This window comes from Alosa pseudoharengus, unplaced genomic scaffold (assembly GCF_046254945.1).
Source record: "Alosa pseudoharengus isolate Yale_2024_CS ecotype anadromous, Long Island Sound unplaced genomic scaffold, YU_APseudo_1.1 YU_APseudo_1.1_scf_2, whole genome shotgun sequence".
NCBI classification, from domain to species: Eukaryota; Metazoa; Chordata; class Actinopteri; order Clupeiformes; family Clupeidae; genus Alosa; species Alosa pseudoharengus.
The window spans coordinates 13,103,499-13,117,252 of NW_027468663.1; the positions used below are offsets into that span (position 1 = coordinate 13,103,499).

General features: G+C 42.9%; 1 protein-coding gene across 1 annotated transcript in view; it reads left to right on the plus strand.

Moving 5' to 3' along the window:
• The first annotated feature begins 238 nt into the window (after positions 1-238).
• LOC143133862 (RNA polymerase II elongation factor ELL-like) overlaps positions 239-13,754 on the plus strand; it is a 33,223-nt gene continuing 19,707 nt past the window's right edge. The window contains exons 1-2 of the mRNA XM_076293776.1: positions 239-446; positions 8,840-8,884. Coding sequence (XP_076149891.1) covers positions 312-446; positions 8,840-8,884 — 180 coding nt within the window. The 5' untranslated portion in view covers positions 239-311. The remainder of the gene's footprint in view (positions 447-8,839; positions 8,885-13,754) is intronic.

A 13,754-nucleotide genomic window follows, 5' to 3' on the forward strand; every position in this document is an offset into this window, starting at 1 on the left:
TGATGTTTTGTTTACATTTGTATGTTTGTATCCTTCAGTGTAACCCAATACATTGGCATATTCGTTTTGTTGACAAAAGACTCCAAATAATGAAAACAGCCCATTCGTCACAAGATTTTTCAGGATCTTTAAAATCTGTGGCGATTGGAAGCGTCATTTCAGCAAGCCCCACCCCCTGACGTCAAGTACGTTTTTTACCCCTCTATGAATATTCATTCCAGACCAATGAGGTTTTGTTGCTGTCTACTATCACGGTGTATGGCTGTGTATGCAGTTAGCTAACGCGTGTTTGTAGCAGAAATGTGAGAAAGATGGCGACGTTGAAAGAGGAACAGTCTTATGGGCTATCTTGTGGTAGACTGAGCAATGGCAGCAACACCTCGATATTTCACGTCAAACTCACTGACAGCGCGCTAAGAGCCATCGAAAGCTATCAAAGTAGCAAGGTAAATGACAGACTGATTTCATTAAGACTAGTTGTGTCTAACTATTTCCACATGGAAAGGCAGTTTATTGAGTAACAAGTAGCTAGTAGCTACTGGTACTTTGAACTGTCAATGTCTCATGGAAATATAGGCTACATGTAATTTCTTCCTCGTGTTAAATGTTATTTAAAATGCTATCAGGGAGAGTAAAGAACTAGAAAGAGAATCCTCATTGAGCGAGCGAGTGCGCGGACCTATGAAGAAGTTGAAATGCCTGTTCTAAAACATGTTCGAGAGTCTGTTTCAATAGGTGACGATTACATCTTTTATCAGAGAGACCGACTGGGTGTACTGCGCGTTTTTATCTCCAGTAACATTAATATAATCAGCAGTAGGCTAAGTAATGCCACTAGTTGAACTCTTTCCATGTCTGGCACTTTAGTAATGCATATATTTCAAGTGTCTGGTTAAGTATCAGAAAAGTCATACCTCCATTTATATAGTCTGTTTAACGTTTATTTATTTATTTATTTATTTATGTATGTATGTTGTGAAAATTGTAGCCTCTCTTACCGATAGGCATGCAATACTTCGTTGTTGGTGTCATTGATTGTGTTTTCATGAACTGTGTCCTCGCTCCTGCAACAGGTTGGCTCTCTTCCAAGTAGTTAACATGTTACCTCAACTATGCTCCTATGAGCAGTCAGTGTTTGTGGTCGCAGCAAACGAGTTGTGTAAACCACTGTGGCCTGTTTTAAACTCAGCGCGGAACTTAATTGGATTGACAAAGTAAGAATAGTCCAGACAGAGGTAAAGATATTTAGAATAGGCCTAACTGCAAAAATAACTGTGTCCCGGTGTCTGTACATTTGTGCGGATGCAGTCATGATTAGGTAATCAGGCAACGGTTTGATTATTTTTAAAACCTTTGTTTACACAGTAAATCAGTGGGCTTTGTTTACCTTTGTGTACATGTGTTTGGGGGGATGGTGAATGCATGAGTGAGCGAACGAGTGCTTGTATGCGCTCTCGTGTGTGTGTGTGTGTGTGTGTGTGTGTGTGTGTGTGTGTGTGTGTGTGTCTGTGTGTGTGAGTAAGTGAGGAACTTCATCATGTGAATATCCTGGTGACATTTCACGATGCGCTGTGGCTGGCTGAATGTCATCCCATGAGCCAGAGGAGGTGTGGAGGGAGCACTCTGTGCTCTCTGGTGCATATGGGATTGTTCTCCACCCTGTGGGTGAACAGAGAACTGGGCTGGGATGGAGGGGGAGGGGATAGGCAAAACCAACCAACCAACCAACCACCCCCTCACACACACATACACACACACACTAGCACATACACACTAGCACACACACACACACTAGGTCACATACTAACACACACACACACACTCCATCCTTTCCTGTCATCCCAGTGATGTAATTGGGGAGCTGTTCTGTGATGACTCACATCCTTCATACGGTGCCAGTGACGCTCATTTAGAGAAGCAGAGGAGCTCCAAACTACCTTTGGAGTATGTCTGCGGTATCGTTCAGCAAACATTTAACCTTCCTGCAGTCAGAGGCCTCTGGTAGTTTTTGGACATGTAGGCTATATTAATGGCATTCGTACTGGTTGGCTGAGTCCTGATTACTGTTGACAGAGGTACAATTGTGATAATGACTGCTAGGAAGAACAGACTGTTGCCTAGGACAGTGGTTCTTAACTGGTCTGACTTTGGGACCCACAATTTCCCATGATCATGAAGTCACGACCCATATATATTTTATAGCGTTCAAGACAACAGATTTGGTGAGCTACATGCTAAGAAAGGCCAAGTGCCTGTAGGCCTATTTGTTTGGAACATGCTGTTTGGCATTACATTTGTGAAGTCTCCAACTCCTGATGTCACCTTAAAGTTCTTTGACAGGTCTGTCTTTGACAGGTGTACTTTATTATGAGGCATTTTCACTCATGTTCCAGCAATTGTGAACATCGTACACTGTGGATTCTGCACCATTTCGTCTCAATTTAAGTCTATTTGAAATGGGCGATTTCTTCTTTTTTTTAACCACAAGCTCCGCGACCCACCCAGAATGGTTCCGCGATCCACTTTTGGGTCCCGACCCACCAGTTAAGAACCACTGGCCTAGGGGCTTTATTGTACAGTGGGACCATTCAGTTTCTCACCCCTCTCTGACCTATGTTGAGTAACACTCAAGTTATGGTCACATTCGGTTGCTTTAACCACTCATTTGGCCTGCGTACTTGTTATCCTGGCCTGAACCCTAACAAGTAGCAGATAGAGAGACCGTAGCTCAGACCTTGTTGAAATTGAGATTGAGCTACTGTAAGACAAATGTTAATCCTGAGGTTGTGGTTCCATGTTGTCCCAAACAGAACAATATGTAGCTGTCAAAAACAACTTGATTTTCATATAGAGTGGTATCAATACTACAATATGGCACACTAGTCACTCACCTATTTAGAGCTGTATCCTAGTAATAACAAATTGGCTTCAATGAGTGGAATAAGATAAGATAAGATAATACTTTATTGTCTGTTACACAAAGGTTACAGACAATGTATTTGACAAGGCTCCAGTCACAAAGAAACATTCACACAGACATATACAAACAGGACATGGGGTGTTGAGTTATCAACTGAGTGTGGTGTTCATTTTGTGCTGTTCAGTATGGCTATTGCAGATGGGATGAAGGATTTCTTGTAGATGTTTTTATGGGCCAGTGGTATGGTAGTAGCGGGAAGGAGTGATTGATGGGGTGAGAGGGGTGATCAGGTTGGCTTTCCTGATCACAGAGCAGCTGTACAGCTCAGATGGGGAGAGCCAGTTATTTTGGCAGCATGGTTCACTATACGTGACAGTCTTGTTTTGTGTTTGATGGTGAGTTGGTTGTACCAGGAAGAGATCTTGAAAGTGAGAACTAATTCAATGAGGGAGCGGTAAACCAAGTTTAACACATCCTTGCTGACCTGAAAAGTTCTACAATTTCTGAGCAGATGGAGAAGTTGTTGTGCTTTTTGTATGTTGTGTCTGTGTGTTGTGAGAAGGACAGGGAAGTGTCTATTTCTGTGCCCAGGTACCTGAATACTTGCACTTGTTCCACTGGCTGACCCTGGATGCTAAGTGACTGAAGACCCCCAGACTATTGGATATGACTTGGGCAAATGACTATGCTAGCCGGGTGGGAAAGAGCTTGTCGGCCTATGTGGTTCTCCTCCTCAGATACAGGGTGTGAGTGACGGCGCTGGTTGCCCAGAGATTAAGTCCGTCTCTCTGGATTTAGCGGCGTGAGCGCTGGGAGAGAGTGCGGTCCGTGACGATTCAGTGCTTTGAAGGGGGAGGGAAGTTTGAAAGCTGCAGACGACTTACTTCTGCTCCCGTTTCCTCGTTTCAGGCAGCGTCACGGCCGCAGCCTGCGCTGCTAAGATGCTGAGTAACGGAGAAGACATGGCTTTTTTTCCCCTTCTCTTTCTCTGATGATCATATCATTACATTTGCTCTCTCTCTCCCTCTCTCTCTCTCTCTCTTCTCTCTCTCGGCCTGAAAGAGAGAAACCACATCCTCCCAGCTCACCACAGAGCCTCTCGCTCTCTTGGCCTCTTCCTCAGCTGACTTAAGTCCAGTTTCTGTGAAATTTATGGGGAATTCCATTTTTGAAAATGTAAGGCCTTTTCCTATTTCCGACAAAGCCAGGTTTGTCCCCGTTGCATTCTTTCGTCAGTTCAAGGAGTGATGTTGGAGCAGCTGAATCATCCATTTTCTCAAGCGTTGCCTGACACACAATATTGCAGTTGAACTTCTAAAGAAAAGGGTGTTCCCCAGTGTTCTCAGGTTGTGTCATGGGTGGATTCAGACCTTGCAGTTTGCAAAGAGTATCTGCCACCTATACCTAGAGGTGTGGAAGAGAGTGAGAAATGCATTATAGCTTGGAAACTAGACGTGTTATCAATTTACTTAAAGCAACACCAAAGAGTTTTTTGTACTTTAAAATAATGTTTCCAAAATCGTTTCAGTGGTTCATCAACTTGTAACAGGGTGAACAGCACTTCTGCATTCGCTTTGCGGCCCTCTATTGGCTATAACCGCACTATGTAAGTTTGCCAGATCGGATAGCGCATCTGTAGTTCGATGGAATGAGACATAAGAAACTACAAATTTGATTTGCATCTGATGTCGCAATACATCTTACTTTCATAAATCGTGCAACATATTCTACCTTTTCTGTGGACATCGTTATTTGCAAAGCCGGTGCTGGATGAACAAATAGCGTGCGTGCGACAGGGAAAGTTCTTTGGTGTTGCTTTACCTCTGGCAGATCTGTGAGGCCTCTCCCATTCTGAAAGATTTCTACCTGGCCAAAAACCAGCCAAGCCAGTCCCAAGCTTTCTCTAATGCACAGGCTTTGTATGATGACAGACAGAGGAGAGATGTTGAGGCACTTTTGTAAGCAGCTAATGGCTGCCGTTGATCAAGTATTAAACAACCAGGATGGTGTATCTTCTTTAAAAGAACAAACAACTGCACTTAAAGTCTTCATTGACAAGATGTCCTTGCTGCATTTCTGACACGATTCAGAAAATGTTATGTAATACCTTAAGTTTAATTTACTTGGTTGGAAATGTAAAAAGAACTGAAAAGAGTTCAGACCAGTCCTCAATTAGCACTAGTCAAGCTGGCCGCTAACATTGCTTTACAGCATTTTAAATGGCTGATGGCTGACTCACTGAAAGTTTCCTTTCTCTGTTGATGTGTCTGCATGTCTAGTGTTTTTCCGTGTCAGTGTTTGTTGATCGCTTTGAAGTGCAGTGATCTACCATTTGTCTCTCTAATAAACTGTTCTACAGAGCATGTGCTTTAAACCCCACCATCAAAGAGGTTTGAACTGATGAGTGAAATTCTAGGGCCAATTAGTTAGCCATGTTTTGAGATGTGTCTGGCTGTGTGACCCTGTTGTCCAGAGCTACCTCAATGGATTCGATGGAACTGTTGCATAACTGCTGTCTCCTAGCAACACCAGTGGTGTGTCCTGAAAGGGATTTGAGAAGGGCAAGGCTGATGTCACAAGTAGGTTAGAAGGGCCAACGTTGCACGTGATAACGTGATATCATAACAGCCTGTAATATTTGACCTTAGGCTTCATCTACCATCAAATGTTTGAATATTTGATGGCTGTGGAGCAGTTGATATTTGAGGCAGACACACTGGCTGCAGTTGCAGCTCTCCATTGTGAGGTGTGGATGGGCTGGGGTAGGGATTTTGGTGCCAAATGTTTTGGCTGCATCAGAGTTGCTCGATGTTTCTGACTCATTAACCAGCAACCAAGTAAGCACAACTGCAAGGCACAAGTCTGTGGAGTCACAGCATGCAATATGACCGACTCAAAATATCTGACATTGCCTGTTCTCGCTGAACTTTAGTCTAGTCACCCTGGTCTTCTGAGGACTTGTCCTGGCTTCAGTGCAAACTCTTAGGCAAGCAGCGTTAAGCTAACTCATATCCACTCCTTGGATTGGAAGCTTCAGCATACCTTTTTTATAGTGCATTGGAATATGACACTATTCACTGGGATTAGGCGTCTTCATTTGTTTTCAAAACCACATCTCTAAATGTGAAACTTCAAACCAGCTAAGCCTGTTTGACGGAAGCTGTGGCCCGTGCAGACAGTACTGCCTTGTTGCAACCGAATGCACTCATGGACGCTGTCTGTCTCGCACTGTTGAAGAAGCCAGAGTGTGGTCATATTGCGTTGTGCTTGACTAATTCTGAACCTCAATGAGTGGGGGAAATAAAAGGTTTTCTTGAGCTTTATTAACCATGAAAAGAGGAAGTTATAGCAGCATAACATGCAAAGAATCATTATTATGGTAAACAGGTGTCAGAATCAGGTAGGTCTACACGAGTAGTTCAAGTGATATTTTGCAGGTTGTGATTTGAAGCATGTTTATAGCTCTGAGCATGCCTAGAACCTCATGTGATGAGCAAATTGGAACACTTCGCTGAATTGGCTGACTCTGCTAGACTTGGCCGCTCGGTGTGGAGCGATTGAGCTTAGGTGACCATCACATGCCGATCAGGGGTTCGACTCGAGCCGTCCCGGAAAAGCCCTGCAACATGAGACAGAAACGTTAGCCCTGTCATGCACCTGTCTGCAGTGCTCCAGTGGTGAGCAGCGGCCTCCATACACACACACACACACACACACACACACACACACACACACACACACACACACACACACACACACACACACACCCATATACTCTCTTTACCCGATCGCTGGTCATCTGTAAGAGGCCGGCTGGGGATTGAGAAGCAGAGCTTGTCTATTCCTGTCTGCTCCTGCAGCCTGACCATAATCCAAGCTGATCACAAAGTGTTGATATCACCAACACAGGGCATCACAAGCCAAATACACCAATTGTGCGTGCGTGTGCGCGTGCGTGCGCGCGCATGCTTGCAGTCAGGAGGTTCCATGCACTACTCCCATCATGCACCTCATAGCTGCGGCTGATGTTGCCGTTGCTGCAAGAGCGCTGTCGCATGCCACATGGCATGCGACAGCGCTCTTGCACATGGTCGAGGTCAGACCACAATGATGGTGCTGCTGCTCCATTGCTTCTTAAGGTAGTTTCAACCAAACTCTCACCCAAAATTGGTTTTGAAGATGTGCCTCAGAGCAGAGGTTATTCCCCTGTAGGCTTAGAAAAGGAAAAATAATCTAAGAAGGTGGTAGTTGAAGAAATGCTTCTGTAGATTAGGGACCAGCGAGGTTGGGAACTGATTTTATCTGGTACAACCAGAGTAAGGTTGTTTTGGCTTAATACTGACACACTGTTTCTAGTCTCACATGTATTCCTAGAGTTCTGCTTGACAAACCTGTGACAGTGGTAATAAAAACTCTCCTGGCTGACAGGGCTTTCTGTGGTTTTTGGGATGGTGGCCTCTTCAGTATAAAGGCAGAGTGAAAGTTGTGTTTTTTTTATGTTGTAGTGTGTGGGCAGTTCTCTCAGTGTGAGCTAATGCCTCTCACATTTCCCTATGAAAAAGCAAAGGTACAATGATTTCAGTGTTTTTACATCTTTAATCAACGCCTCATAAAATCTCAAGAAATAGCCCTAAGGTAATTTGAGTACTATTCCTGTGCTTGGATTATGGGTTATGCTTGGATTTGGAGAGATTTTACTGTAAATGTAAGACAATGCCTCCCAAAAATGATGTTTTAACAATAAAGTGTGTGTGTCTGTGTGTACGTGCGTGCACGCCTATTTCATAGCCAATAACAGTACAGGTGAGTCTTTTTTTTCAAGGGAGCCCTGGGCTCGCAAAGTAAAAAGAGTAGCCTACACTGAGAACAACAACAACAGAAAAGTATACAACAATGACAGGATGGGACAAACAGAATACAATATGACGAGTTCAGACACAGCAAACAATAGGATAAATAAAAAAAGAGCTACATTTAACAAAAGTCAAATACTTATATAGATGAAAGGAGAGAGGGTTATTGGAAACAGGTACAGTGATCTAGTAGATCTAGTCTTCAAGTAATTGTTAAAAATGTCCAAATGGAAGGAAAATTAAGAGTTTGTGTCAGTTGTGGTACAGAGAGGCCAAGCCAGGCCATGCTAATGTCCATGGCTTTAAATAGCTTTACAAGAGCCTCCTCCCTCAACGTCCTGGACCAAAACAAATAAACCTAGCCATGGGAATCCCATCTCTTCATTCCTCAGGGGTTTACTCTGAGTCATTTGCTATTACTTCAGTGAATGTACCTGTGTGTGTGCGTGTGTGCACCTGTGTGTGTGGGTTTTGCTACAGATAGATCCACAAAGGGAGTGATAACCATCATTGGTATGACAACAATCCCTGTTGATTTGGGATTATAATTTGTCTGGGTAGAGTTTCAGAATGCCTTTTGGTTATCAGCCTCTCTGTCCACTGGCTCTCAGCTAGCTGTGATGCTTCAAATAAATCTCTTTTCAGGCCTTTGACCTAGACCTACCTGTTGCTATCGAACCAGAAATGTATACGATAATGATTACGTTATGCTTGATCTTCCCTCTCAAGAACTTCACATGATCACAACTTATTCAGAGTGACTTATGAATTAGCTACCTCTGGTCCCATGTGGTGGCCCAGATCCCTCACTAACACAACCCCCATGGATAAGCAGTTTCCAAACTTGAGCCTGTTGTCTGTCGGTGATTTTAAAAAATATATATATATTTTTTGCAAGGGTAGAGGACAGAGAATCTCATCTGTTTAGTGTTGCTTGTCTTCTAGAAGCCGTTTCCCTTTTTTAAAAGAAATGTCCATTACTGAATGCTTGTTTCCCCCTTTCTTTCTATTGTCTCTCTATCCCTTTCTTTCTCTCATGGATTCTCTCCTTCTCCCTTTTTTCCAGGGGTCAACTGCACATCCTTCCATTCGTTTTACCGGAAACCAAGGGGTAAGAACACTTCATATTACTAAAATCATGCCGCTGTGTCCATGGTTCAGTTCCCCTGGTTCAGTTATTGAAGTGAGGGGTGAGGAGAGTGGAATGGGGAATCTAAAAGGGGAAAGAATCATTTCAGGGTTCTTCATTTCGGAGGGGGGAAAAAACACTCATTTTTTTTTAAAAGCCTTGAAAACTTGAAATAACCTTTTAGGTTCCTCATTTCATAAAATTGCTTCTTCATGAGAACGAAGGAGGAAAAAGGAAAAACAGAATCCTTCCCTGCTAAGGCATGTGGCGCAGCAGGGCCCTATCCCGCCTATCGCCTATCCCCTATCCCTTTTTTTTTCAGCAAAAACAAAAAAAGCACTTCTGCATTTCCAGCCCTCGTGGTGCCCTTAATGCCCTCTGTAACATCAGGTCTGTCACCACAAGGTCTCAGGCAGGCAGGTGAGCTGTGTGTTAGTTCAGTGTAGTCTCAGTGTCAACAGATGCTTGGCACATCAGTTTATCATCACTGCACACCAGTGTTAGAGGCACAGTGTGCGATTCTAATCTCATTATAAAGAATTGCTCCTCACTGTCTGGATGGATGTCGCCAAAAATGGGAGGTGACGCGAAATGATCCGCTATGAATATTAGTCAAGTTGTTTAATTCAGTCTGTCAGGTTATAAATTGGGATATTCAGTAGCACCGGATGCACAAATGGCAGAAATGGATCAGATGCTCTGTGTATGCAAACTGAAATCTGCATCTGTGCCTGTTTCAGCTCAGAGATGTACTGCATCGCTTTACGGAACAATGCAGGCTTCTTTCACCACAAGAATGCAAGTCTCTCTCGCCTACGCTACACATTTACACCAAGTGCCATGAAATCCGGTGAAATCCTGCTTAGACACAGACAGATATTACACCAAAAACTTGGCCTTCTTGAGGGAGATAATTAGGCTAGGAGTCTGTTGGGCACCAAGATGAGCTTATCAATTTATTCAGCCCCATTTCATTGTGCTGATATCAGCTTTGCGTTAGCTTAGAAACTGACAGGTGCCTAGCCTAGGGTGTGTGTGCGTGTGCGTGTGCGTGTGCGTGTGCGTGTGCGTGTGCGTGTGTGTCCTGTGATTTCGAGATTTCCATGGCTGACACATACATAGACTGCTATCTGCTTGCATTGCTGCTCTTGTTGGCAACATTTCTTGTTGTTACATATTAGTCAATGGGTTGGGAAATAAGGGGGTTGTAACTCACGTGTGAGTCATGACCAATGTTTTTTGGAGGGGGGTGCCATCCAAAAGTTTAAGAACTTCTGCTCTTCATTCAGATATGACAAACCTTTCCAACAATCTTGGACTGTACCTTGAAGCACAGCCGTGGGCGTGTGTGTGTGTCATTGCACATCAGTATTGGTCCCTGCAGTGCTGTGTTGTGACTGTAATGAAATGTAACTTGTCATGTGCTCATAATGTCCTGATCAGTCATCTCTGGGGCATTTTAGCCAGCTTGTTGTAGTTCTGGAAAGGCCTGGTGTCAGTTACTCCGAGTGTTCCCTCTTGGTGCCCCCCACCCCGCTTACTTATCTTGAGTGTGAAAATGATACTGGGTGGCACTGAAGCACGTCCTTGTGGGAGCCACCAGAGGCATCCAGTTACTCATTTCACACACAAACACACACACACACACACACACACACACACACACACACACACACACACACACACACACACACACAAACAAACTCAAACATCGTGAGCCAGGGCCTCAAAATATGGAAACCGTTACTGTAAAAGTGGCAAAGGTTACCATACCTTTTCTTAAAGCCTGGAATCTCAGCTTTTTAATGATGTATGATGGCCATCTGACAAGAGTAGCTGTTTTGAGTTATCACACATAATGTAAACTAAGGTTGAGAAAATAATGCGTATAAATCAAGCAGAACACTGACATAGCTGAAAATCTATATTGGACATATTGGAATATTTTATTTTGTTATGTTTGGTATCATTTTAAAGGGGACAGTGTTTCCTCTAGGATTTTTTTAAGCAGTGGGGGCAGGCCCGTCCGCCCGTCCCCCCCGTCCCAGCACCACGGAACTGACAACTGACACTTCGCTGCAACACAAACAATTATATTTATTAACCTCTATTCACACACTCTATTCAATGAGTCATTATTTTTTACAAGAAATTCTTCGTGGGGAAACCAAAATTCAAAGAAGCCTTGCTGTGCACATTTCATTTTTCTTTTGGAAAAATAACTCCAAGGCTCGGTTATAGGGGAATTCAGAAAGAGGTGGTCCATTGATGCTGAGTAGCATACATGCTGTTAGATCAGGGGTGGGAAAACTTTTTGGCTCAAGGGCCACATTGGGTTTTGAAAATTGCTGCACAACAACCCCCCCCCCCCCCACAACACATACATAAAAAACAATTGTTTTTATAGCCTATAATTTAGTATGAAAAGTATTTCTTTTAAAATATGAATTGCTTAAAAATACTGCTAAGTTTATGCAGTTTAACAAATGTATAAATTGTGCACTGTCGCTTTAAGACAGTCGCTTTAATTCACGTTTATTTCTCAATGATCTTCTGCCTGCACCGCTATGGCTAGTGCTGTGCCTATGGCTGGGCCCTCTCACAGTTTTTAAATGGTCATTAGTGGGAACTACTGTTGCCTTCATGATTTCCTTTTAAAAGTTTCTTATAAGAAGGAGATATCAATTATCAACAATGGCAAGCTAGCTGGAACCTGCGGCTCTCTCTCCCTCTCGTGAGTGCAGACGCGTTCCCAATTAAATGGATCGCATAACGTTCACATTAGATCTGCTGCAAAGGAGATAACTAAGAGTTAACTTAGTTTAACATGATGTTATCTCTATTTAACATGATGTTTTGACATTGACATTGCAAACGTTCTCTAAGGAGAATGAAAAGCAGTTTGCAGTAAGGCTAACCAACGTCGTCTCTATCGCAGGAAAAAAATAGCGAGCAGCCTGATAACCAAATGAAATGCTCGGCGGGCCGCAGTTTGCCGACCCCTGGCCTAGGCTAAGCATTCTGTAGCCTAATTCGTTAGAAAATTTAAAAAATGGTTGCACTTCTTTTTGCTAATTTATTTTCACATTTAGCAACAAGGGTAACAAACGTTTAGGTCGTGTGGCCTTTGCGTCTGTGTAGCCCAAATCATTAAAAAAGTAAACTTTTCCGTGTCATACAACACAACTATTTACTTTAACATCATTACATCTATTACTACATCTATAGACTATTTCCAATTTGTATTATATTAGTGACTCACTTATCGTTTTTAATGTTTCCAGATGTTTGATATCAGGACGTGAGCTGTCAGAACTGACAAGTTGAACGTTGTCTTATTAAAACGGAACGGAGGTGTTGTTTAATAGTGACTCAGAAGAAAGCAAACGTTTGGACAATAAGCACATCAACACACTATGTGGAGTTAAACTGGACAGCCCCAAACCTCTGAATAGTTCTGCTTGTTGTTAAATTGCAATGTTAGCGGCCGCCAACGGGGTTGCATAATGTCGGCAGGATCATTTAAAAGGCAACTGCGACTATTGTGCGTCTGCCCCATTTCTGATACCATGGGGGAAGAAAATTAAACCGTGGCGGGCCGCCACTACTAAATCAACATAGAGGAAACACTGGGGGAGACTCTGAGCTTTCATTTAAATCCTTTTGTGAACATTTTGGATAAGTACAGCCAACCCTGGAGCTCTTCAAACTTTTAATCACACACATTTTCCTGCCATTTCCGCCTAAGTCATCTTTTGTCTTTTAATCCTGTGGCACCAGGGAGCATCAGAGAAACAAAATCCAAACACTGAAATACTGGCATGACCCTAAGGATTCAGAAAATGTATCATTTACCCATATTATCTGATTCGGCAAAACCACATACTTGTGTATTGATGATGTCACAATACTAGTTTTCATACATGACATTACCTACGATTACACTCAGTAGGATAAATATCACAACTGATGCTGCCCAGCGCCAATAGCTCATGACTTGGTGGACTGAACAGTGTTTTCCCTGTGTTTTCTTGATGCATTCTAGCTACTGTCAGTGATGCGAGAGAATTAGTCAGAAGTTATTAGGGAAGTGCAGGGTAAATTTAAATTAATTTGTGCATAGTGCCGGTGTCATTCATTTATTTTACATGTCTTACAACAGAAATAAATGCATTCATAATCCAGTGAAGTCAGATATGAGCATACAAAGACGCTTAGAACTCATGTTAAGCCTATGGTAGATGCGCACTGAATGCAAATGCGCGATTTGATGCAGGCAAAAGTATTGACTGTTACTAACGAAGGTAGCCTATTATAGCAATATTATAAATGTGGCGACGGAATAGCCTAGAACTTGGGTAGGCCTAGCGTTTAGTAGCCTATGCACTTGGGGTGATAGCCAAAAATAATGTAAATCGCGGACTCTCTACAACCAAAAGAAAGTAAAGGAGATTATTTGTACCTGCGTTAGCCAAATAAAGGACGGGACTGCACCATTCATAAACCGTAAAAATGAAGTTTATTAGTTTTACAGTTGACAGTGCACTATAGTCCACACAAACAATTCTGGTTTCCTTGCACTAGCCATTTTCGTCGTAGCCTATTCTGTCTGTTTGTATAGCCTACAGCGCGCAAGCTTTGGATAAGTACAGCCAACCCTGGAGCTCTTCAAACTTTTAATCACACACATTTTCCTGCCATTTCCGCCTAAGTCATCTTTTGTCTTTTAATCCTGTGGCACCAGGGAGCATCAGAGAAACAAAATCCAAACACTGAAATACTGGCATGACCCTAAGGATTCAGAAAATGTATCATTTACCCATATTATCTGATTTGGAGGGGTTGATTTTCA